The 24,916-nt window shown below is 37.9% G+C and overlaps 1 protein-coding gene across 5 annotated transcripts; it reads right to left on the minus strand.

Annotated features, from left to right (window-relative positions):
• Positions 1-1,582: 1,582 nt before the first annotated feature.
• Positions 1,583-23,208, minus strand: LOC100254746 (beta-amyrin synthase 1). 5 transcript variants are annotated; one of them, XM_019222177.2, is made up of 20 exons: positions 23,003-23,208; positions 9,248-9,529; positions 7,914-8,099; positions 7,728-7,817; positions 7,442-7,639; positions 7,262-7,346; positions 6,792-6,958; positions 6,513-6,701; positions 6,319-6,432; positions 6,037-6,156; positions 5,816-5,938; positions 5,623-5,721; positions 5,465-5,521; positions 5,303-5,349; positions 5,079-5,222; positions 4,806-4,983; positions 4,639-4,719; positions 4,447-4,530; positions 4,046-4,304; positions 1,583-1,614 (listed from the first exon to the last, which is right to left on the minus strand). In XM_019222177.2, exons 2-19 carry the CDS (start codon positions 9,446-9,448, stop codon positions 4,158-4,160), a joined length of 2,310 nt encoding a protein of 769 aa, XP_019077722.1. In that variant the 5' UTR covers positions 9,449-9,529; positions 23,003-23,208; the 3' UTR covers positions 1,583-1,614; positions 4,046-4,157. The 5 variants fall into 5 exon arrangements, with proteins under 5 accessions (XP_019077722.1, XP_010655245.1, XP_010655244.1 ...); XM_010656943.3 differs by lacking the exon at positions 23,003-23,208 and adding an exon at positions 11,948-12,008; XM_010656942.3 differs by lacking the exon at positions 23,003-23,208 and adding an exon at positions 9,605-9,690.
• Between the last annotated feature and the right edge of the window lie 1,708 nt (positions 23,209-24,916).

Raw genomic sequence — 24,916 nt, forward strand, 5'->3', positions numbered from 1 at the left:
ACATGAATGTGGAAACTTTTACACATCAATCATTTGCTACAATAATAATCATGTAAATTTGGTATACTTTTCCCATTCTCTATAATTGATTAGCTTAGGAGCTGTATGGAGAGGAAAATGACATGGGTCGGTGTTTGACAATAACAGGAAACCTCTGACTCTTGGCATTAAAATGAGCTAAAGATGGGTTTGGAAACCACTTTCAAATGAAAATTGACATGCATAATTTTTTGTGTGTTTGACACAATAAAAATTACTTAACCAGAAATGAAATAGCGAGACCAAAGGGAAAGGGCTTGAGCGTCCTTGATTCAAAGTCTCTATATCCCAAAGGGGAAGCAACTGAGCTTGATAGCTGCCATCAAGACAGAATGACTCTTTGCACGATTCTATTGAAGAAGCTGATTTTCCTACACGTTCAGCATCGGTTCATTCCGTACTGCTCACTATAAGTACCTTTTGCCCTTATTGAGGAGAGGGAGGCTTGTGCCAACCACTGCCCTTAGTCTCCCTGCCTCTGACCTCACTATATCGAGGAGTGACTTTGTCACATGGCTTCAGATGGAATTACAGCACAGTATTGGAATTAGTATTCAAATGGCTACCCTATGGAGAGTTTTTTAGGCCTCAATCTTAACAGTATAGGTTGACCACTCGGAAACTGGGACCACAACCTAGCCTAGGCTTGATCCAGGCACTGCTTAGAGACACATTTCACTTAACTTCTTTGATCTGTTACTTGTATTTATTGTGACACTTAGTTGCTTCTTGTTTATCTGATCCAGGAAGCTTGTTTTATCAAAGAATGAGACCTTTCGATGTTTATGGATGAATTCCTCTTGTCAGCATTGGTTCTTTAATATTCACCAAAAAGTGAACAAGCTTGGAGCCTTAGGTAGATATTTTACAAAGCCTTCTGTACTGTTATCTTATGCTAAGTACTGAATATAAATGTTGTTAAGGGTACCACCAGTGACATGCAGATGCAATGTTGATCATGGATCTGTATAATTGGTCCACTTTTCCCATTCTCTATAATTGATTGACTTAGGAGCTGTATGGAGAGGAAAATGACATGCATAATTTTTAGTGGATTCATGCTTCAATCTTAACAATACAGGTTGACCACAACCTAGCCTAAGCTTGATCCAGGCACTACTTAGAGACAAGTATTTATTGTGACACTCAGTTGCATCTTGTTTAGCTGATCCAGGAAGCTTGCTTTATCAAAGAAGCAAGACCTTTCGATGTTTATGGATGAATTCCTCTTGGCAGCATTGGTTCTTTAATATTCACCAAAAAGTGAACAGGCTTGGAGCCATAGGTAGATATTTTAGAAAGCCTTCTGTACTGTTGTCTTATGCTGAGTACCACCAGTGACATGCAGATGCAATGTTGATTATGAGAACACCAATGGCATAGTACATCAACGGATATTTGAGTTGGCTTATAAAATAGGAAAGAATTTATTCCTTCCATTTGTATCAGCACGACTCAATTGATTAGCTAAAACTTAAGCTAAATTTGTTGACTTATCTTCCATTTTCTACCCATCTTTCTATATATATTTTGCACATCAACGTTAATTTAATAAGGTCCTGCTATTGTTTTATTCTCTTGTGTTGAATTTTGACTTAGTATTTGCTGGAATTTGAATTTTGAATATTGCAGCTGGAGTCTTGCACAAAATCTGCAACATCTAGATATTTTCTTATTTTTATTTGGTCAAGATTTGGTTTCTATTTTATAGGAAGTAGTTGTTCATCATCTATTAGCTTGATTTTCTGCTATTCTAATGTCATTTAAGTTACAAGTTCATGTATAAATTCAGCATTCTTCATCAATAAGATCAGAGCTCCGGCAGCCCAAAAATATATATTCTGTATAAGTATTTAATCTTATACCAACAAAGTGGTATCAGAGCCATAGTTATCTTGAGGGGCCAGTGAGGTGAGTGAACCCAAACACCTTCTAAAATCATTTAGCAATGGAAGAGTCAAGTCTCACAGTTGCACCATCAATTCTTGATGGAGACAATTATGAAACTTGGGCTGTTAGAATGACAGTTCATCTACAAGCACTTGATGTTTGGGAAGCAGTGGAAGAAAATTATGAAGTTCCTCCCCTGGGAGCCAATCCAACTGTGGCTCAAATGAAGTTGCATAAAGAAAGAAGGACAAGAAAGGCTAAAGCGAAAGCTTGCTTGTTTGCTGCAGTTTCACCATCAATTTTCATCAAAATCATGAAAATTGATTCAGCTGCAGAAATTTGGGAGTATCTCAAGGAGGAATACAAAGGAGATGAAAGAATCAAGAACATGCAGGTGATGAACTTGATTCGAGAATTTGAAATGAAGAAAATGAGGGAGTCTGATGCTGTTAAAGACTATGCTGCACAACTTCTTTCAATAGCAGACAAAGTTAGGCTGCTTGGAAAAGAATTTTCCAATGAGAAGATTGTTCAAAAGATATTGGTTACACTTCCTGAGAAATATGAAGCTACAATTTCCTCTTTGGAGAATTCAAAAGATCTGTCAACTATTAGCTTGACAGAATTATTACATTCCTTGGAGGCTGTGGAACAAAGAAGACTCATGAGACAAGGAGATACTGCAGAAGGAGCATTTCAAGCAAGAATGCAGAAAAATGCAGGCCATAAAAATGGAAAGGTGAACAACAACAAGTCGTGTGGCAACAACCAGAAAAATGGAATTTTTCCACCTTGTCCTCATTGCAAGAAGACAAATCATTCTCCACAAAAATGTTGGTGGAGACCAGATGTGAAATGCAACAAGTGTGGTAAACAAGGACATGTGGAGAGGATTTGCAAAAATCAACAGCAGGAAGAAACTAATGCAGTAGTTGACTATTGTCAGGAGGAGCAATTGTTTGCAGCAACGTGTTTTGCTAATAAAAGCACCTCTAAAAGCTGGCTTGTGGATAGTGGTTGTACAAACCACATGACAAATAATCAAGATCTCTTTAGAGAACTTGATAGAACAACTATTTCCAAAGTCAGAATTGGAAATGGTGAGTATATTCCAGTGAAGGGCAAAGGAACGGTTGCTATCGAAAGCCAAACAGGTTTGAAACTCATTTATGATGTTTTGTTTGTGCCTGACATTGACCAAAACTTACTCAGTGTTGGACAGCTCATTGAGAAAGAATTTAAAGTTTATTTTGAAGATAGGAATTGCATTATCAAGGATGCTGAAGGCAAAGAGGTGTTCAACATAAAAATGAAGGGCAAGAGTTTTGCCTTGAATTTACTGGAAGATGAGCATACTGCTATTTTACAACAAGATAGCACAACAATGTTTTGGGACAGAAGGGTCGAGCACTTTCATCATGATGATGTGCTTTACATGAAGAAAAATCAAATAGTTGAAGGACTTCCTGACTTAGAAAAAGATCTTCCTATATGTGCTACTTGTCAATATGGGAAGCAAACTAAACTTCCCTTTCCAAAGAAAATATCCTGGAGAGCAACCCAAAAACTGCAACTGGTGCATACTGATGTTGGTGGATCTCAAAAAATGCCATCCTTGAAATGGAATGCAAACAACGTTTGGTGGATCTCAAAAAATGCCATCCTTGAAATGGAATGCAAACAATTTTGGGCTAAAACTGCAAGAAGAGCAGTATATTTTCTGAACATATTGCCAACAAAAGTGTTAAAGAAGCAGACCCCTTTCGAAGTTTGGTTTGAGTGTCTATGTGCAAGACTTGGAGTTTGCATCTACGAAGTCAAGGAGGAGTGTTGAATTTTGACTTAGTATTTGCTGGAATTTGAATTTTGAATATTGCAGCTGGAGTCTTGCACAAAATCTGCAACATCTAGATATTTTCTTATTTTTATTTGGTCAAGATTTGGTTTCTATTTTATAGGAAGTAGTTGTTCATCATCTATTAGCTTGATTTTCTGCTATTCTAATGTCATTTAAGTTACAAGTTCATGTATAAATTCAGCATTCTTCATCAATAAGATCAGAGCTCCGGCAGCCCAAAAATATATATTCTGTATAAGTATTTAATCTTATACCAACATCTTGCACAAACTATTCTTCAAAATACTTTACAATGGCATAGATAAACTTGTCATTTGCTTAACATTGTTCAAAGGGCTTGACATTGCTCAACATTATTTGAGCTTTTCTCCTACAGATGCTTCAATGGCATGGCAATGCAACCAGCCTTCAGGCAATGGCACCCACTTACATACTCTGCAAGAGCCCACAATGGAAAAATATTCCTATAATCTGCACAGTGTAACATGCAGTTATTCATGAAGGCTCCAGTGATTTCCTGCCATAGATAATTGATGATCAAATGGTTAGACTACCACCCAGTATATATAGTCAGCTACGAAAGAACATCATTTTCCATTTCCCAAAACCATGTTAAAATGTTATTCCTTTTGTTTTTAATTCATGTTCAAGTGTGCTACCTGTTGGGGAAAATCACCATCTTCCATTTGGGAATTAATCAACAACTTTGCAGCCCTGTGAAGAGGTGTTGGGTCTCTCTCAGCCTGTTAGAAAGGAAAGGTTAGACTCAGATGTTTGGGGAGAAGCCATATTGTGAAAATAATGTAGATGACCAAGTTAAGCTTAGTGATGATGAAACTGTATAAAATAACCTGCCCAGAAGAAAGCAGCCCCATCAGAGCCCACCCAGTTTGTACCAGATTTGACTTGTTTCCTTCAAGAGGTGTATATTTCTGTATCACCAAGCACAAGGATTACTTTTTTTTTGTCCATGTTTCTATCAGAAAACAGAGAGCAGTGGGTGGCATGTAAAAATTACCTTGTCCCGGCAAGAAATATAGCTCTCTCCCCAACCACCATCATCTCTTTGTGATTTGAGTAGAAACTCAACAGCTCTACCAATAGCAAGACAGTTGTGGTAAGTCTTGCCAGCAGCTGCTAGGCCTCCAAGTGCCCACCATGAGCTATAGATGAAACATACTCCCCACTTGCCATACCTGGTGAAATGCTTCTTTGTTTAAATGGATCTGCACTGCATATATAAAAAAATAATTCCCCAGTGAAATAGTAATAGTGGATTTGAGAAACAAACCATGAGCCATCAGGCATTTGTTGGTCTTCAATGTACTTGGTAGCATTTGTGATGAAATTGTCTATCTCCTCCGTCCTGTGTTCGGGGTATAACTTCTTAAACAAAACTAGAGCCTGAATTGCTGATGCAGTGCACTCAACATACCTGGATCATCGTTTTGTTAGTCTCCAAGGAAGTTAAATCTAGTAGAGTTAGAAAAGAAGGTCTATTATCAAGAATCTTACTCATGCTCGATGACAAGGTCTTCAAACATTTCACTGGGGTTGAGCAGCTGAAAAGAGAAGGGATTGGCATTGATTTAGATTCAAAGGATACAGAGAGAGAGAGAGAGAGAGAGAGAGAAAACGGAAACATTGAAGTTATTTAAACATGTTGAAGTAATTTACCTCCAACCATTCTGAAGCTCCTGCAGGCTCCCAGCCTACTATACCACCATTTTCACTCTACAGTGGTTTCGAAAAGAGGGGTTATTGCTACTAAGAAGTTATGACTTGTTTTGTGATGGGGGAAACCATGCAAATGGCCCAAGGAAGATGGTTCTCACCTGTAGGGAAAGCAGGATGTTGACAGAATCAAATAGCCGTCCAGGTTCGATCTTCATACCAACAATTTCTGGTGCCATCATTGAAAAGAGGAGACAACACTGTAACAGAGAGGGGACTTTAGTGAGAAACCAAGTGACTTTAGTTAATTTGCAAGCCCTGACTCAATTGAAGTGTTTGAGCAGAAAGAGTTACCTTCAAACCTTCTGCAGTGCAATCAGAAACTTGCCAACCATGATCCTTATCTGAGAATGTCCACGATCCTTTGGAAATGTGGCGGTACATGCTTTTAAAGTCACCGGAAGGATTGTCCTTGACCTTCAAGATTTCAAGCAATACGAAGTAAATGGACCATGAGAAACCAAAGTAGATTCTGGTTAAAGTAAAGCCATAAACAATGGAATTCAAGATCAAACCTGAGATTCCTTTAGGAATTCATGGCCTTTCTTTAGCGTAGGTCCAATTTCATTGGTCATATTGCAAGCTAGCAGTGCTTGAAGGGCAAGACTAGTGTCCCACTCTTGACTACCAAAGGTCTGCAACAATCGACAATTTCAAAACCAATTAGGCAGGAAAGGGACAAAAGCATAGCTTCAAACCAATTGCGTACTTGAAAAATTTTAAGAAAAAGATGACTGGATATTATCTATTTTTTCTACAACTGTTTGGGAGATTAGTGATTGAACTTGTTTTCTGACCTGCATCTTTATTCCATCTTCTCCAACCCATATATAATCTGGAATCCTAGCAAGGTGCTTCTTGAAATAATCCCCGTTTGGATCTTCAACCCAACATGAAAGCATACACAACACCTATTCAATTTAAGCCATATTAGCACCCCAAAGAAGAGATATACTGTCTGAATAGACATTATCCATTGCAGAAAAATTACCTTCTCCACACATCCAATGGTAATGTATCGACTGTTTTCATCTTCATAATGGATGTGTTTCATTGTTACTTCAAGAGCCTTCTTTCTCAACTTGTTGAAGGGCCAACGAGTAAGAAGAGGCTCGGTACATATGTACAAACTATCCCACATCATATCTTGTATTAGGGGGTGGGGGTAGTAGAGATCCTCCTGCAATAAACAATTTTGAAAGTGTGTTTCATGCATGCGTAGCATATTCATCGGAAAAGGAAAAGTGTTCCATACAAAATCAAAACTTACTTTTGCACAAAGATGCCGTACTTTCTTCCAGTTGATTTCATTATATGGTTGAAGGAAGAGCTCTTCTCTCAGTTCTAGAACAAGAGGCGTGATTGGGCCAACGAATCGTTTACCATATAGGTATGACATGGGCATGAAAATCAACCGACTGTAGCACCAAATTTTTGCTGCATTGATCGTCTCAAATTATAAGAAGCTAGACCAAAGATAGGAAAGTGTAAGCTAAACCAAAGTAGACATGGGAATGGCATTTCTTAAGACTAATAAACCATCCCCAGGTTGAATTTGTAAGTATTCATGCGTGATTTTATATTTGTATAAGGCTGAAGTTACACAACTTTGGGCTTAGCATTTTGAGTCAGTGTGACCAATTCCAAGTTTTATGCAAGATGGCCTTAGGATGTAAAATGCATTAAGTGCAGAAGTAGATGTTAAATTCAAGCACTTGAGTAGATTGCTACACCACAAACCTGGATTCATAGGAAGATGAGAGGGGAAGAGTGAAAACTCTGGGGGCATTGGGTTGCTTCCTGACCAGTCAAACAAGCCAAAAATCTACACGGAAGAAACAATATCATATAAGATTCAGTCCATCACACAAGAATGCATTGTATAGGATGAATGTGAACTTGTGTTTGAAATGGCCATACTGAAAGCCAAATCTTTCCCCAAGTGGGAATGGATGTCACTCCACCACGATTGAGGATCCATTTACGCCCTCTTGCACAAGCATTGTCTCTACCACCATCGCGCCCTTCTCCAAGGATACGCATACAAACGTAGCTGAGTGTTGTACAAAACATGATGCTGTGTTCCTCAATATGCAATCCCCACCCACCATCTTCATTCTGCAATGTACATAAGCCATTTTCATACTTCAAAGCTCCAAGCTCATTTATGATGTTAGGATGATGACTAGGTTCAAAATATATATACCTGATGACAGTATAGGTAGCGAAGAATTTCTTTACGATATTCTCCAGGGAATACAGTGTCAAGATGCCCTGTAATGTATAGACACATGACCTGCATTTTCCATGAAATTATTCCATTGAGAATGGCTATTAAAATGGTCTATATACATGATTTTAAGGAGGGTGAGAAGATGTTAAGTAGACTCACCAGGGGAGGAAGGAAAAACAAGGGGCCGGAATGTTCAGCAGGCCAATGGCCATCACTTGCCTGCAAGGCTGAAAAGAAATGTGCACCCCTTCTCACTGCTGTTGTGGCTGTCTCTTCTGCAATTTCTTCACCATCCCCAACCTTCACTTGTGGTATTGTTTGTTTGAAATTTTTCTCTCTCAAAAACTGTAGTTTTTTTTTTGCCCAAATGAAATGCGAGTTAGTGAAGAACAAGTTTAAAAGAAAAGGTAAATTAACCTCAAAAGTAAGCATCTATTTATACAATTGTTCCAAGCTAAGAGAACCAAGATAGAGTTACAATTGTTAAAACACATAATATATATTTTGGGTCCAAATACTACAAACTTAACCTTTTAGGAAATTAGTTGTTCAACATGGTATCAAAACTCGATTTTGGAATGGGTCTTACCCTCTCCTTGTCCAACAATCTGGTTGATGGTGTCTCAACAAGCTCAAAAGAAAAGAAAAGAAAAGGCAAATTAACCTCAATAGTAAGCATCTATTTATATAATTGTCCCAAGCTAAGAGAATCAAGATAGAGTTAACAATTGTTAAAGCACATAATATATATTTTGGGTTCAAATCCTACAAACTCAACCTTTTAGGAAATTAGTTGTTCAATATAGTATCAAAACTCGGTTTTGGAATTGGTCTCACTTCTCATTATCCGACAATTTGGTCGATGGTCTCTTAACCTAGGGCATGGTGTATGAGGGGAATATTGTTGGGTTTTCCATATCTTTTATAGAAGGAATTGGGTGACTCCTTATCAGTACTGTGAGGGGAAAATCTCACCCTTTAAGTTAATTTTTGGGGTGGGAAGGCCCAAAATCATCCAATGGTAGTATCCCCAATATATTTTTTCTTTTTTACTTCATGATATCATAATTAACCTCATTTAGTGGGAGGTGAACGTCATATGGTGGCCTGAAAATACATGTTTGAAGTCAAGTGGTTTCAATACATGTTTCTTTTCCCAATACATCAAGTTCGCATGCAAGCCTGGAAATAGAAGCTGCACATGTAAGAGGGAGAGAGAGTGAGAGATTATGGTTGTTTGGTGGTGAAAACATGATTCTAAAGAGGGCCCCATATCTTGCGATTTTTTGGGTTCCTTTTTTCATAGAAATCATCACCCATAATCAAATAAATGGAAACAAAACAAGAAAAGCTATGTAGCTAGACTACGTAAAACAACAAGTATGTATGCATGGAAGACACGTATAGTCAGTGAAAAACTGCAATCTAGGACGCAGATGACAGATCAATATCTGTTGTGATATCAAGACTTGAGATAGATGGGATCAAATCACCTGCATCCGCCAAAGGAGGTCGCTGCTGGGCTTAACCTGAAACCGGTTTTTCCAGAAATTTTCACGAGCTGCTTCGACCTCAGCTCGCTCTTCTGGGGTTCCATAATCAGGATCAAACTCCCATATCTGTCTTCCCACGAAGTTGTTGGTGCTGTAGATGTAGGGATCATTGCCTCCATCTGCAACCTTGAGCCTCCACATTTTCAAACTCACCAAACTGACGAGATATATCTCTATATATATCTAAGTTTACAAATATGTGTGTCTCCCTTCCGAAAACACCTGCTGATCATGCAATCACCAGAAAGGTAAAACAAGCTTTTCTTTGCAGTAAAATTAAGTTAAAATGATACAGACCAAGGACAGAAAGATAGGTGCTGGGTGGGCAGAGAAGAGAGAAACTTCAGAAACTTGGAATGGCGAGTTCCAGGAGGGAATCGCTCATTCATATAGAAGCACAGCAGCAAGTCAATCACCAACCCCCATGACTTGTATTTATGAATGAGAATACTAACATTTAATTTATGCTTATCTATGTATATGCATTGATGTTACATAAATTTGTACATTTTTAGAAATTTATTTTGGGAGTCCAGGGACAGTCCCTGATAGATATCAGTCGTTCAATCCTAAAATTAATATACTTTAAGGTTATGTTTGGTTCTCGGAAAATACTAAGGAAAGAAAAAAAATACAAAGAAAAATGATTTTTTCATGTTTGGTTGTTCTATAAAAAGTATAAAAGAAAATGAAATATAATTAAAATTAATTAAAAACTTATGTATTTTTAAATTATTTAATCTTTATATTGATGAGTTATAATAAATAAAATGAGTTTGAAATAACAAAAAAAATAATTTATCAACTTTTAATCCATTGTTTATTTTCCTTCACTTTTTCTTTCCTTTTATTTTTCCTTTGTATTTTCTTTCCCTTGCATTTTCCCTCAAATTTTCTGGAAACCAAACATAGTCTAAAACATACATGAAGAAATGACACATCAATTAGGTATTGTATCAACTAACATTCAAATGGAAAGTCTCAATCAACTAACATGTGAAAGATTCCATTTTTGCAAACCCCCAAAAATGGAAAGGAAATAAATGACCTTCTGTGTTGTTGCCATCAGTTATAATTATGGTTCTTGTGGCTGTTCTTAGGAGAAATGGCCACCAGTATTTGAACATAGAGTAGATGTACTATAACTTCAGAAACTTCAGAATCTTGGAATGGCGAGTTCCAGGAGGGAATCGCTCATTAATATAGAAGCACAACACCAAGTCAATCACCAACCCCATGACTTGTATTATTTTGGGACAGTCCCTGATACATCAATTAGTCATGTTTAAGTGACGTTTCACCAATTTTTCCCCAACACGTCCAATTAAAGTCGCAATCAAAGCAAAAAAATTTAATTTAGATGGTGGACATGTGAAAAATTCCAGTTTTGCAAAGGAAAAGGAAATAATTGACCTCTGTGTTGTTGCCACCTGTTATGATGGGTGTTCATTTTTCTATGGTTGTTGTTCTAAGGAGATATGGCTACCGACATTTGAACATGGATTAGACGGCAATGCTAGATTTTTTTGGGGGGAGAATTGTGCTTAAGGGAGTCCACTTGTTCATAATGGGTCAATTATCCTTCAAAATCATATAATTGACAATTGATAAGAAGGATATAAACTTTAGAGAGACCAACGTACCTTTCAAAGTTGTTATGTCCCTTAACACCCATACTTTCACCTATCGTTGAATTAGAAAAGTTATCAATTCATAGTTTATTCATCAGACTGACAGTTAAACTATAGTCGAATTGATGATGTCATAATTATATAACTAATATATTATTAAAATTAAAAATAGTTACAAAAATTAAAATAATAATTTATATATTATTTTAAAATCAAAATTTTATTTTAAAATCATAAAATTATTTAAAAAACAGAAAATTAGTTTCAAATCATAAATTTTAATTAAAATCATAATCTTAATTTAAAATTAGAAATTTTAAAATTTATTTTTAAATCATAAACTTATTTTAAAATCGGAAATTTATTTAAAATCTAAGGGACACAAAGTTTTTAGATATTTATTTAAAATCATAATGTTTTCATTAATTTAAATTAAAATCACAAATTTTAAAATATGAAAATGGGGAGAAGAGCTGCTAAAGAAAGGAGGAAGAGGGGGCAGCAGCAGGGGTTGGGAAGAGTAGTGGTGGTCGGATCGGCTAGTCCGATTGGGTTTTTAAAACACAACTTAACACATAAAATGGAGAATGGTTCTAAGGAGAATTTTATGGTCCGGTGTACCAAAGTTAGATTTTTGACTCTTGGATTTATATATTTAATTGACTTTTGATTTGCAGTGTACAAACGAAGAAGAAAAAAACTTGTTGTCAATTTCTTGTTGGGGGCTTTTTTTTGCCATCAGTTATAATTATGGTTCTTGTGGTTGTTCTTAGGATAAATGGGCACCAGTATTTGAACATAGAGTAGATGTGAATCATGTGATAGCCTACTTACATAACTCCACACCCAACCAAATCAACAACTCACTATTTAAGACAAATATAACAATGTGTATCTGAGTTTACAAATATGTGTGTCTCCCTTCCGAAAACACCTGCTGATCATGAAATCACCAGGAAGGTAAGACAAGCTTTTCTTTGCAGTAAAATTAAGTTAAAATGATACAGACCAAGGACAGAGAGATAGGTGCTGGGTGGGCAGAGAGGAGAGAAACTTCAGAAACTTGGAATGGCGAGTTCCAGGTGGGAATCGCTCATTAATATAGAAGCACAACAGCAAGTCAATCACCAACCCCCATGACTTGTATTTATGAATGAGACTATTAACACTTAATTTATGCTTATCTGTATATATGTAGTGATGTCAGCCATAGTAACTTGATTTCTAAATTCATGAATCTTGTAACATAAATTTATAGATTTTTAGAAAATTATTTTGGGAGTCCAGGGACAGTCCCTGATAGGTATCAGTCATTCAATCATACAATTAATATGGTTTAAGACATACAGTCCCTGATACATCAATTAGTTATGTTTAAGTGACGTTTCACCAATTTTCCCCCAACACGTCCAATTAAAGTCGCAATCGAAGCAAAAAAAATTAATTTAATTTAAATCAAAGCAAAAAACTGGACATGTGAAAAAATCCAGTTTTGCAAAGAAGAAAAAACAAAAAAAAAAAGAAGAAAAAAAGAAAAGGAAATAATTGATGGGTGTTCATTTTTCTATGGTTGTTGTTCTAAGGAGAATTGTGCTTAAGGGAGTCCACTTGTTCATAATGAGTTATTGTGAATTGACAATTGATAAGAAGGATATGAACTTGGGTTATTTGATTAAAAGGGTCTCTCAAAACCTAATTTTTGAAATTTAACCTCCCACCCTTTTTTGGTATCATTTGGACAAAAATATCCTTATTATTTTCTTGTAAAAATAATTATTTCTTTAAAACCTACATGTAAATACTTGAAATAGAAAAGGGCATTTATGTTAAAAATGGATTACTTTTTCAGAAAAAACATGGGAAGGGTTTGATTTTCAATTTTGGGGATTATTTCATCCCTTTTAACCAAATATTTCTATAAACTTTAGAGAGACCAATGTACCCTTCAAAGTTGTTATGTCCCTTAACACCAATACTTTCACCAATAGTTGAATTAAAAAAGTTATCAATTCATAGTTTATTCATCAAATTGACAATCAAACTATAGTGGAATTGATGATGTCATAATTATATAACTAATATATTATTAAAATTTAAAATAGTTACAAAAATTAAAATAATAATTTATATATTATTTTAAAATCAAAATTTTATTTTAAAATCACAAAATTATTTACAAAACAAAAAATTAGTTTCAAATCATAAATTTTAATTAAAATCATAATCTTAATTTAAAATTAGAAATTTTAAATTTTATTTTTAAATCATAAACTTATTTTAAAATCGGAAATTTATTTAAAATCTAAGGGACACAAAGTTTTTAGATATTTATTTAAAATCATAATGTTTTCATTAGTTTAAATTAAAATCACAAATTTCAAAATATGAAAATGGGGAGAAGAGCTGCTAAGGAAAGGGGGAAGAAGGGGTGGCGGCAGGAGTTGGGAATAACAGTGGTGGTTGGATCAGTGTGGACCCCGCATTTTCGGCTCAATGCGTTTTCCACTCGAATGGCGAGCTCGATTTTTATTTGAAAAATTGATTTTTATTGATTATTTGAAAATGACTTGGAGTCGCCACTTATTTTTGTTTTATTTTTAAAGGGTAAACAAAATAAGAAAGAAAAACCCTAAGTGTGACTCCTTATTTTGGAAAAGGTGATCTACGAAAACCGGATCGGGTTCGGGGGTCAGGTTACTTATCGAGAAGGTACGGTAAAGACCGTAGCACCCCTCTAAGTCCCTAAGTTGGGTCTCTACTAATGAGATGAAGCTGATATGACAATCAATGAGAAAATCAATAAATACTTGAATCAATCATGCACACATGAGAGTCAGAAAATGCATATAAACTAACCAGAGTGGGAATGAGTGCATACCTGTGCAGCGAGCCACTATGCGCTATCAAGAGAGAGGGTTAGTGCAAAATAAAGAGCATAAACATAGCTCACATGTCACTAAATTGAGTACAAAATCATCAAAGGCACGCATGACACTTCACTCAAAATTCATTTTTATTTTAAAGAAAATTTATTTGATGTTGGGCCCTCACCAAAGCCCATTTATTTTGCACGAATCAATTCCATAAATCCCATCACCTGAGAATTACAAAATTTGATTTTTGGCTTATTTTAAAACATTTTAAAATCAGAGAAGTTATGAAAGTTGCATGCCGAAGAGAGATGACAACAAATTTTATTAAAAATAGAATTTTGGAACCTAAAGAAAACCTAAGGATGAAAGATGGAAAATATTGAAATTATTTGAAAACCGATGTTTAAAAAGTTATTTGCAAGAAAGGAGTCAGAAAATTATTTTCTAAGCCAAAAGATCGTTGGAATGGGAGGTGACACGTGGCATAGGGGTGACTAAGCAAGCCATGCAGACTAGAAATGCGAACTTGGGGCACCTTGAGCACTGACTGCATATTATTCCATCTCTGCATTAATGTTTCGGCCATGTAGACTTGAACCCCAACACACTGAATGCTCAAAACTGGTGCAAACTTTTGCTGTTTCCACTTTGCAGGCCCTTAGCTACAGGCTCAGATCACTCGTGAACCATTTAATTCCAATACCATTGGGCCAGATAAATGGACAGGTGAAGAAATAGCAGAAGCTCCCCAAGCAGAAAGCATACTACCTACTTCTAAATCCCGATGTTCAATTCCAACCTTGTAGTCTTCCATGGAAATTGCAAAACTCCGTATCTCCGAGTGTTCGGTTGACAAGAATAATGACTGCATGGCTCGTGAAATCATGCCAATAGAGTGCCCAAGTTATATGTAAATTGACATTGAAATCCCTAGACACAGAAACTGGGGAACGATTCTCATGTCAAGAGCATGAAAATCATCATGATTGCAAACACCTGCTGCTTCTAGCATTGCACGCCAATGTCAGAGCATATGGCGATCCCATGGGTCTTGTATTGACAAGAAGGCACTGAACATTATCCTTCCTCTAGTCCAATTCGCTACTTCCATCGGCATGGCATAATGGGATAAGCTAGGTCACAACGTTTCCCCACACTACGCTCCAAGATGCAGCCAGTTTTCAGATCTTTCATCAATGCAAATTGGAACAGGAGGTGGAGCTCGTCTACCGACGAGAAGCTGCTGATTCAACAAACAAGCCAGATTCATATCTTCTTTAGGAGCAACTAGTTCCGCAACTACATCTAATTGCCACCCCGTCAACAATAATAATATCTATCCTAAAACACTGGATTCATTTTAGGAGCTTACTTCACCCTGTACCAGACAGCAAACATTCTCCTGCTTCATCTTCATGACGAGTCTCAAAATTCAAATTGGAGAGAAACGGCAGTCTGCTTGTTTGGTGACTTCAATGTCCATGCTGTCTCCCTTCCCGAAACCGCTTCTTGCCATGCACCCAAAATATAGAAGAAGCAACACAGGCCCAATGCAACAAAGATGGAAGTAGCCCAATACATCTACCTTTCCAAATGTGAGAGATAAGGGAAACAACTTCCAGACCCGTGACACTGCAGCGATGAAAGGCTGCCCAAGAACATGGACCAACAGCCTCCAGATGACCAGTGTTGACAATGAGGGGGAGAGATTGATGTAGGCGAGTAAGGGTAGCAACACGCAGGGGATTTAAAGAAAATGGGTTTGCATGGAAGAAAATTTGACGTGAATATGGTTGTGGGGTTAGCTATGGTACATGGATATGATGAGTAGATGAGGAATGGCATGGTGCATGGTGGTGTAGAGAGAGAATGGTGATAATAGAAATGGGTATGAAAGGTGTATTGGGTAAGGGTGTGAGAGAGATGACCAGATTTGCATGTTCTCATGAGCGTGGGTGGATGGATCTGAGGAGTTTTGGACAGCCATGCATGGGCGGAAACAGGTAATGGATTGGTGGAATGAGTAGAGAGGTCTAATGAGAAAATGGGTATATGAAGAATAACCAGGTTAGCATGGTTCTCATCCTGGATCATTTCTAAAAATGAGGATGACTCGTGAGAAGTAGTGGCAGCCATTTTAAGAAGGATATCTTCTATGTACTTGTAAGACTCAAATGAACCTCCAATCATCAAAGATTGGCTCATGACGAGCACCCTTGTCACCACTTGAAACTCTCATGCCAAGATAGGGCGAACCCAATTCAGCCATGGCTTTCTCCTTTCTCTCAGTGTTCTCATACTACTCATTATCATCATCAATGATACAATCAGTGTCTTCGACGTCCAAAGGTGTGCAGTCATTGAAGCTATTGATGGCTTCTTCACCCACTACATCCTCATCCAAACAGAGATGGTTAGGGTAAGGATTCCCTCTATTTTCATCCTCGTCTCTATCATCATGATTGTGCATTGCATGGAATGGCACGAGACCATAATTTCCCGAGTCTTCTCTGCATGAAGCATAATGAGACGCCTCATCACGAAATCCATACCCATAGGAAACGTTCTCATATAAGCAGAATCCCAGAAACCCCATGGATCAGCTTCTTCATTATCAAACTGCCACCGCGTGTCACCATTGAAGGCGCACCCTTGGCTGCTGATTTTACAATGCTTTTGGCATCCTCTGAAAAGAAGAAGAATTGGCTGAATAATTATTATTGATGTTGAAGTGTGTATTTATACAAGGAGGTTTGAGATATTTCTCTACAAGTCAGGAATCAGCTTACCATATTCTAGACTATCCATCTATAAGTCAAGAATTACAATAGGAAAACTAACATATACAAATCATCTATTCTTAATATGGAAGATTTAGAAAGATTGACTTTCCAACACTCCCCCTCAAGTTGGAGAGTGGATATCCTGCACTCCCAACTTGCGAATCATAGGAGCAAAAAACTCCTTTCCCAATGGTTTAGTCAAAATGTCTGCAAGTTGGTGCGCTGAGCTCACATGTCTTGTAATAATGGAACCATCTTGGATCTTGTCCCTAATATAGTGACAATCCATCTCAATGTGTCTAGTACGCTCATGGAAAACAGGGTTGGCTGCAATGTGCAATGCTGCCTTGTTGTCACAATACAGCAAGGCAGGTTCCTTATGTAAAACACCCAAATCTTTCAAAAGGTACCGAAGCCATGTCAACTCACAACAAGCTCCTGTCATTGCACGATACTCTGCTTCGGCTGAAGAGAGTGACACTGTTTTCTGTCGCTTTGATCTCCAAGAAATCAGTGAAGGTCCAAGGAATACACAGTAGCCTGTAGTGGACCTTCTAGTAAGTGGACAACCTGCCCAATCAGAATCACAATAGGCTCTCAATCTGAAATCATTATTCGAAGAGAAGAACAGACCCTGACCAGGTGCATTCTTGAGATAACGTACAACTCTGAACGCTGCTTCCATATGAGTCTTTCTCGGTTGATGCATAAACCGGCTTAACACATGAACTGCATAAGTGATATCTGGCCTCGACACAGTTAGATATATTAACCTTCCAACCAATCTCTTATAACGACCTTGATCCTTGAGCAAATCGCTCTTATCAGACAATTTCAATCCTCGTTCCATAGGTGTATCAATAGGGGCAGCGCCCAACAATCCTGCATCCTCAATAATCTCTAATGCATACTTACGTTGGGAAATAAAAATCCCATTTTTAGAAGCAGAAACCTCAATGCCAAGAAAGTATTTTAAATCGCCCAGATCTTTGAGATGAAAATGACTATGCAGAAATTTTTTTGTTGTAGCAATGCTCACAGGATCATTTCCAGTAATCAGAATATCATCAACATATATCAAGAGGGCAGTAAAGGACTTGCCTTGTTTTTTGGTGAACAAAGAATAATCGGCTCGAGATTGTGCATAACCGGCGGATTGAATAGCTTCTGAGAACTTGGCGAACCACTGGCGAGAAGCTTGTTTCAGACCGTAGAGTGATTTATGAAGGCGACATACCAAGTTTTCCTCCCTCTGTCGCCGAAGCCCTAGCGGCGGAGACATATATATTTCCTCATGTAAGTCGCCATGAAGAAAAGCGTTGTTAACATCCATTTGATGAATAGACCAGCCACGGGCTGTGGCCAATGCAAGCAAGCAGCGGACAGATATGATCTTGGCGGTGGGGGAAAAGGTATCCTGATAATCGACACCTTCTAATTGAGTAAAGCCTTTCGCTACCAATCGTGCTTTGTAACGCTCAATAGACCCATCTGAACGGTGTTTAATTTTATACACCCATCGACAGCCAATCGGTGTCTTGCCAGCCGGAAGTGGAGTTAGAGACCAAGTGCCATTAGCTTGGAGAGCTTGCAATTCAGAACGCATTGCCTTCTGCCACTCAGGATGAGCGGCTGCTTCCGAATAAGACCTGGGTTCTGTGACAGCACTATGTTGAGCAACAAAAGATCTATATGCAGGCTTATATCTGTGATAAGAAACATAATTGGCCAGTGGATATCGTGTACCTTTAGTTGGACCTGGAATCAAGGAAGACGATTGATTGGAGGAAACGTGGGAGCAAACATAATCGTGGAGCTTGATTGGCGGGGCGATATGGCGGCTGGAGCGACGGAGCGGAGTGGCTGGTTTGGGTGAGTGTGTTTCTGGTGAAAAGATGGGTGTCTCAGTTGGAGGAGCGGACGGGATGGATGCAAACGGTGGCCCCGGAGAAGGCGATACTAGAGTTGTAGAAGGCGATGGTGAAGGGTTTGGATCAATCTGAGAAGAAGGTTCGATAATGAGTTCGGAAGGTCGAGAAGGAGAGGAAAAGTCATCATTTTCTGTGGTGGGAGACGGTGTGCTTGTGTGGTTGGAAAGAAGAGGGGAAAGTGTGTGAGAAGTAGAGTCAAAGGAGGAAGAGATGTCGTGGGCCACTAAGGGGATTGGACCAGAATTATGGGTCAACGAAGGGAGAGTAGAGTTGGGCTTGAGAGAGACATAAGGAAAAATATCTTCATAAAATTTGACATCTCGGCTAGTAAAGACCTTTTTGGTTGATAAATCAAATAATTTGTATGCTTTCTGACCAACAGGATAACCGATGAAGATGGATGGCATGGCACGGTAATCAAATTTGTGAGAGGTGTGAACATTGGTGGCATAGGCTAAACATCCGAAAACACGGAGATGGGAGTAAGAAGGTGGTTTTGAGTAAAGCAATTCAAAAGGAGTTTTGAAAGACAATATTGGTGAAGGTAACCGATTGATGATATGTACGGCAGTGAGAGCACACTCCCCCCAAAATTGAGTGGGAACTTGAGCATGGAATTTCAAAGCTCGGGCTACTTGTAAAATATGACGATGTTTGCGTTCCACAACCCCATTTTGTTGAGGCGTGTAAACACAAGAATGTTGAAAGATGACACCATTATCTTGGAAAAAGGAACGAAGTGAGGTAAATTCTCTACCATTGTCACTTCGAAAAGTTTTAATGCGAAATTCAAATTGTGTGAACACATAGCTGAAGAAACGTTTTAAAAGTGATTGTGCTTCATCTTTATGTCGCATTAAAAATATCCAAGTGAAACGTGTATAATCATCGACAATAGTGAGAAAGTAATGGGCACCAAACAGAGAAGGGTGTCGATAACGTCCCCAAATGTCACAATGAATAATCTCAAAAGGTTTTGTAGAAGAAATAGCACTAGTACCAAAAGGTAAACGACTTTGCTTAGCCAAAGGACATATAGGGCAAGCATTATTGGACTGAACAGAAAAATTCAAAAAATTCTTGGCAATGAAACTCAAACGAGAAGGTGATACATGGCCTAAGCGACTGTGCCAGAGATCAGTGGAAGAGATGGCGAGATTGCAGGCTGGTTGGTTTGTGGATGAGGAATGGTTGGTTAAAGATTTCTCCGTCGCTAGTGCCACCAAATAGTATAGTCCGTCACGTTGTTTACCCAAACCAATCGTCCTCCTCGTAGCCAGATCCTGCAAAATACACAAATAAGGGAAAAACGTCACTGAACAATTTAGACCTCTTGTCAAACGACTAACTGATATTAAATCAACTTTGAATGTAGGCACAGATAAGACATCATGCAGATAATAGACGGAATTCAGAGGCAAAGTCCCTTTCGTAACGATATTCGCTTTTTCTCCACTAGGCAATAATACGGGCGGTAACGAGCAATTTTTATCTTTATGCAATAACTTAGAGGATGAAGTAATATGATCTGTCGCCCCACTATCAATAATCCAATTGCGGGAAGCGACTTTGGACAAACCTGGCTTTGTTACCGCATTCACTTTGGAACTAGAGTTTTCATCTTGGTTATTAAGAAGTGACAAAAGTTGCTTGAGTTGGGCTTCTGACAATGCAACTGCAGGTTTCCCTTCATCTGCCTTAGAAACTTGGTTAGCCGCAGAAAAACTTTTATTCCGATTTGAGTTTGAGCCTAAGTTCATTCTTGCTTTAGGATGGTCTGGTAGGTATCCATGTAGTTGAAAACACTTTTGGACCCAATGACCCATATCTCCACAATACGAGCACTGGGGACGTCCTCTACCAGAACCCATGCGGCGCCGATCTTGATCAAAAAATGGTCTGCCATCTTGTCCTTGAGAAGACCGATTCTCCCGGAAATTTTGAGAACCAGAGGGGCGATTAGTCGGTTCCATCCTTCTTGTGTTCGATCGATCTATTCCGTCCTTCCAAGTTGTCGAAGACTTGCCGTTGCTGCGCACAGCCATAGCAGCACTTGCGGCAGATTCCGCTGCTGCGTTCGTCGAAGTGAGGAGGCGTTGCTTTTCTTCTTGAGAGATAGAGGAGTATGCTTGGCGGACAGAAGGAAGAGGATTCATCAGGAGGATTTGCCCGCGAATAGCACTGTAAGATTCATTCAAACCCATCAGAAATTGCATCAATTTTTGTTGATCTTGTTGTGCCCCATGTGCTGCAGCGTTGTAGGAAGCCAGTTCATCCCACAGGCCTTTCAATTTTGTGTAATAGGCAGAGACAGAGAGTTGCTCTTGTCGAAGACAAGCAATATCTCGCTGAATTTCAAAGATGCGAGGCGCATTGCTCTGAGAGAATCGCTCACAGAGATCTTCCCAAACTTCATGAGCAGTAGAATAATAAATTACACTGTCCGCAATTTCTGGATTGAGAGTATTGACGATCCAAGAGTGAACCATGTCGTTACACCGTGACCAAGTCGCATAACCTTCAGGATCAATTTCTTCTGAAGGAGCCTTGATCGAGCCATTAACAAAACCCAATTTGTTCTTGGAGTTTAAAGCTAGAATCATAGCCCTTTTCCAAGCCGAATAATTGTCTCCATTCAAAGATTTGGAAATCAAAACCAAACCTGGGTGATCTGAATGGTGAGTGAAATAGGGATTGGAGAGATCTGCCTTTGAGAAATTCGTAGGAATTTCTGATTTTGCCATGATGATTGAAGAAAAGAGATGCTACACGAGAGAGATTAGAGTGCAGCAATGAATCAGGATTTTAGTCCTGCTCTGATACCATGAAAAGAAGAAGAATTGGCTGAATAATTATTATTGATGTTGAAGTGTGTATTTATACAAGGAGGTTTGAGATCTTTCTCTACAAGTCAGGAATCAGCTTACCATATTCTAGACTATCCATCTATAAGTCAAGAATTACAATAGGAAAACTAACATATACAAATCATCTATTCTTAATATGGAAGATTTAGAAAGATTGACTTTCCAACATCCTCTGCTCTTCGATAGGATTATGGGACCTCAGGCATGTGAGAAAATGGGCAACAAATGGGTAATGCCAGGAAGGAGAGGTGGATATGAACATGAAGGACAAGCGATGTCATGGATGAAGTGTGGCAACGGGTGGAGAGAGAAAAGGTGGTGAGTAAAGCGGTGTGTTTGAATGGGGTATGAGACATGAATTTAAGAGTGAAGATGTGAGTGTGTGGAGTGAAAGCATGAGCGTGAGTGGTGATGAGTTTGAATGGGTTTGGGGTGGCGGTGTAGAGAGAGAATGCAAGATGATGAGTGCATGTGTAGATATGGGTGTGAAATGATGTAAATCTGAAAAAGATGACGAGCTAAATATGTGAATGGAGATCCGAGAAAGAGTACAGTGATAGGTATGAACAAACGAAGTGGTGATAGAATGAATAAGAAAGCATGCATGTGGTTAGTATGGGACATGGGTAATGAAAGGCAGAGTAGAGAGAGAAAAAAGTGGTGAGGGAATAATGGGCAAGAAATGGTGGGTTGGATACATGGCATACGGGTTGGATGGACATGAGGCATGGCAGCCAATAGATTTAACATCTCCAACTCCGTGAATCACTCATGATTATCTTCTCAGCAAACCCACCATACTTCACTTCAGGAATGTCTATTGGACTGCTACATGCTGCAACAATATTATCCCCATCCAATATAAGAACATTCCATGAAAATCCTGAACCGTTAGGGCTGACATGTGACACATTCTCACTCAACACATCCACAGAAAGAATTACTTGAGTGCTAAGCCAGGTGGAAGGCAAAATCATAGTACATCTATCAGAAAACCATGAGTTACCAAGGATGCTTGAACCATACAGCCCAGGGAAGTAGTTATCCTCAGCACACATCGCAACAGGAACCACAGAACAAGGATGAAGCATCCACGGATGATTTCAAGGTGTCATTGACAAGGCTGAAGTTGCTGAATCACTTGAACTCTGACCCATTCCTTTATTCAGTATCATCTTAACTTTGAGAGCGCGCATCTTTGTAGGACTTCACAGCTGGGTTTGGATCCACTCTCATGACCCATTCAATTAAGAACAGAGGAAAACGTGAAAGGATCATTTACAAAAAACAGAGTATAAAGACAGAAAATCAATGAGTGAAGCCCTATTTCATTTTTCTATCCATGGGCTTGCAAGAGGGTTGACTGTTGAGAGACTACGGGCTCATATAAAAACAGGGGGATTAGATTCTGAAATATCTCACAATGAAGCTAAAAACAAATTCAAGTTACTCTTCAACAAAGCTAAGAAGAAGAGAAAGATAAAACAATGACAACAAACCCACAATCGTACCAGAGATTAGTGAAAACTAAACATTCAATCTGATGCACATACCCAAGACAAACAATAATCCAGAAACAAGATGGAGAAGAGTATGCAAAGGGTTCATACCTGAAAAGCTTCTTGCTGGAACCTTACTGCCTCTCTAGAAAAATCTCAACTCAAACGTCTCTCTGCCTCGAAAATATCTCCAGCCGAGCCTCAAAAGGCACCTCCTCTCTCAAGCTAAACTATCCTCCCTTAAAGCTCTCATGTCTCTCCCTCTTACTCTCTCCCTTTTCTCCTTAGTTAACCTCCCCAGAAAACCAGTCTCCTTCTCTCTCAAGCTTTCTCTCTCTCTCAAAAAAAAAACCAAACAAAAGCTCCCTCTCTAAAGATTTCTGCCACCTTCCTCTTCTAGGCCGATATCCCTTTTCTCTCCCGGATTTGCCCCTCTAACCATCTCTGTAGCGACAGCCACGCCCTGCACCACTACTCTGCAGCTGGCAGAAAGAAAAAGCCTCCTCCAACGGCCAGACAACCTTTTTCATGCAGCTGGCTTTTCTCCCTCAAATAACAACCAAAATGATTTTTGTCTGATTCCATGATGACACGTGTCGACCCTAGATTGGCCTTCAAAAGCGATTCCATGATGGCCAGTCAGGGATTGACACGTGGGTGCTTAGGAGCGCGACACCTGGCCAAAAGAGCTGCAAAAAATGCATGAAAGTGAGGTTCCCAAAATGGGGTCTACAATCGGCTAGTCTGATTGGGCTTTTAAAACACAACTTAACACATAAAATGGAGAATGGTTCTAAGGAGAATTTTATGGTCCAGTGTACCAAAGTTAGATTTTTGACTCTTGGATTTATATATTTAATTGTGACCTTTGATTTGCAGTGTACAAACGAAGAAGAAAAAAACTTGTTGTCAATTTCTTATTGGTGGCTTTTTTTTCCATCAATAACTAAGTAAAATTGCATTTATATTGAATTTTGGAGGTTAATAATTTAGTAATGGAAGTTAAGTAATAATATTTTATATTATTAAAATATATAATATATAATAAAAAAATAATGTATTATTTAATATCATCTTCATTTTTATTTTATATCAATGTTATTTAAAAATACAGAATAATAATTTTTAGTTTTTTTATCAATCATTTAATAAAAAAAATCAATTCTCATAAACTAAGGAAGTTGAGTTCATTTTGAATTCTAATTTTATTATATTAGATAACTAAAAAAATTAATTTCAATATAAGTTAATTAAAACAGCATTTTGCTTTAGTGTAATTCTCATAAATAAATTAAAATATATATTTTATTTAAAATATTTATTTATTACATGAAAGAACTAAGGATAAAAAATTAATTTAAAAAAGATAAATTTCATAATAAAATTGTTTAATAACAAAAATCTTTATTTTATAAAATGGATAAATATGAAATAAAAAAGTTATAAAATTATTAAAATAAATTTAATAAATGTGAATTTTATAAATCAATTAAAATAGATATTTTATAATTTTGACATACCAATCCAAAAAGGACCTAAGTGACTTAAGCAAGTCTATCCAAATTATAGCAGATTCCGGAGTATGACATACCACTTAATGGTTCCAATCCCACACATATTATCAAGTAACGATGGAGCTGCTGTATGTAATATGACCTTCCTCAATCAATAAGCAAATCAAGGTGTTCTTTCAAGTGCAACTTTGCCTTCAAGAAAAGAAGAAAGAAAGGAAAAAAGATTGGAAAAAGAGGGAAAGAAAATAAAATTCCTATTCCATCTATCTTTGGATTTCAATAACAAGCGCATCTCACCTTCCTTTCAATAATAAAACTAGATGACAACTCATTTTATTTAGAGAATCAACTGTGGAGAAGGCTTCTCCATGAGAACTAAGGTCACAATAGTTTACATAATGTTGGTCCATAGTTTGTGAAATTTTTTCTACCCTGGTTCAATAATCATCAGTAAGATGGAAAAGCACAAGGATTCATTGCTAAAAGGAAGAATGATTGAGAATGAGCAAAA

This window comes from Vitis vinifera, chromosome 9 (assembly GCF_030704535.1).
Source record: "Vitis vinifera cultivar Pinot Noir 40024 chromosome 9, ASM3070453v1".
NCBI classification, from domain to species: domain Eukaryota; kingdom Viridiplantae; phylum Streptophyta; class Magnoliopsida; order Vitales; family Vitaceae; genus Vitis; species Vitis vinifera.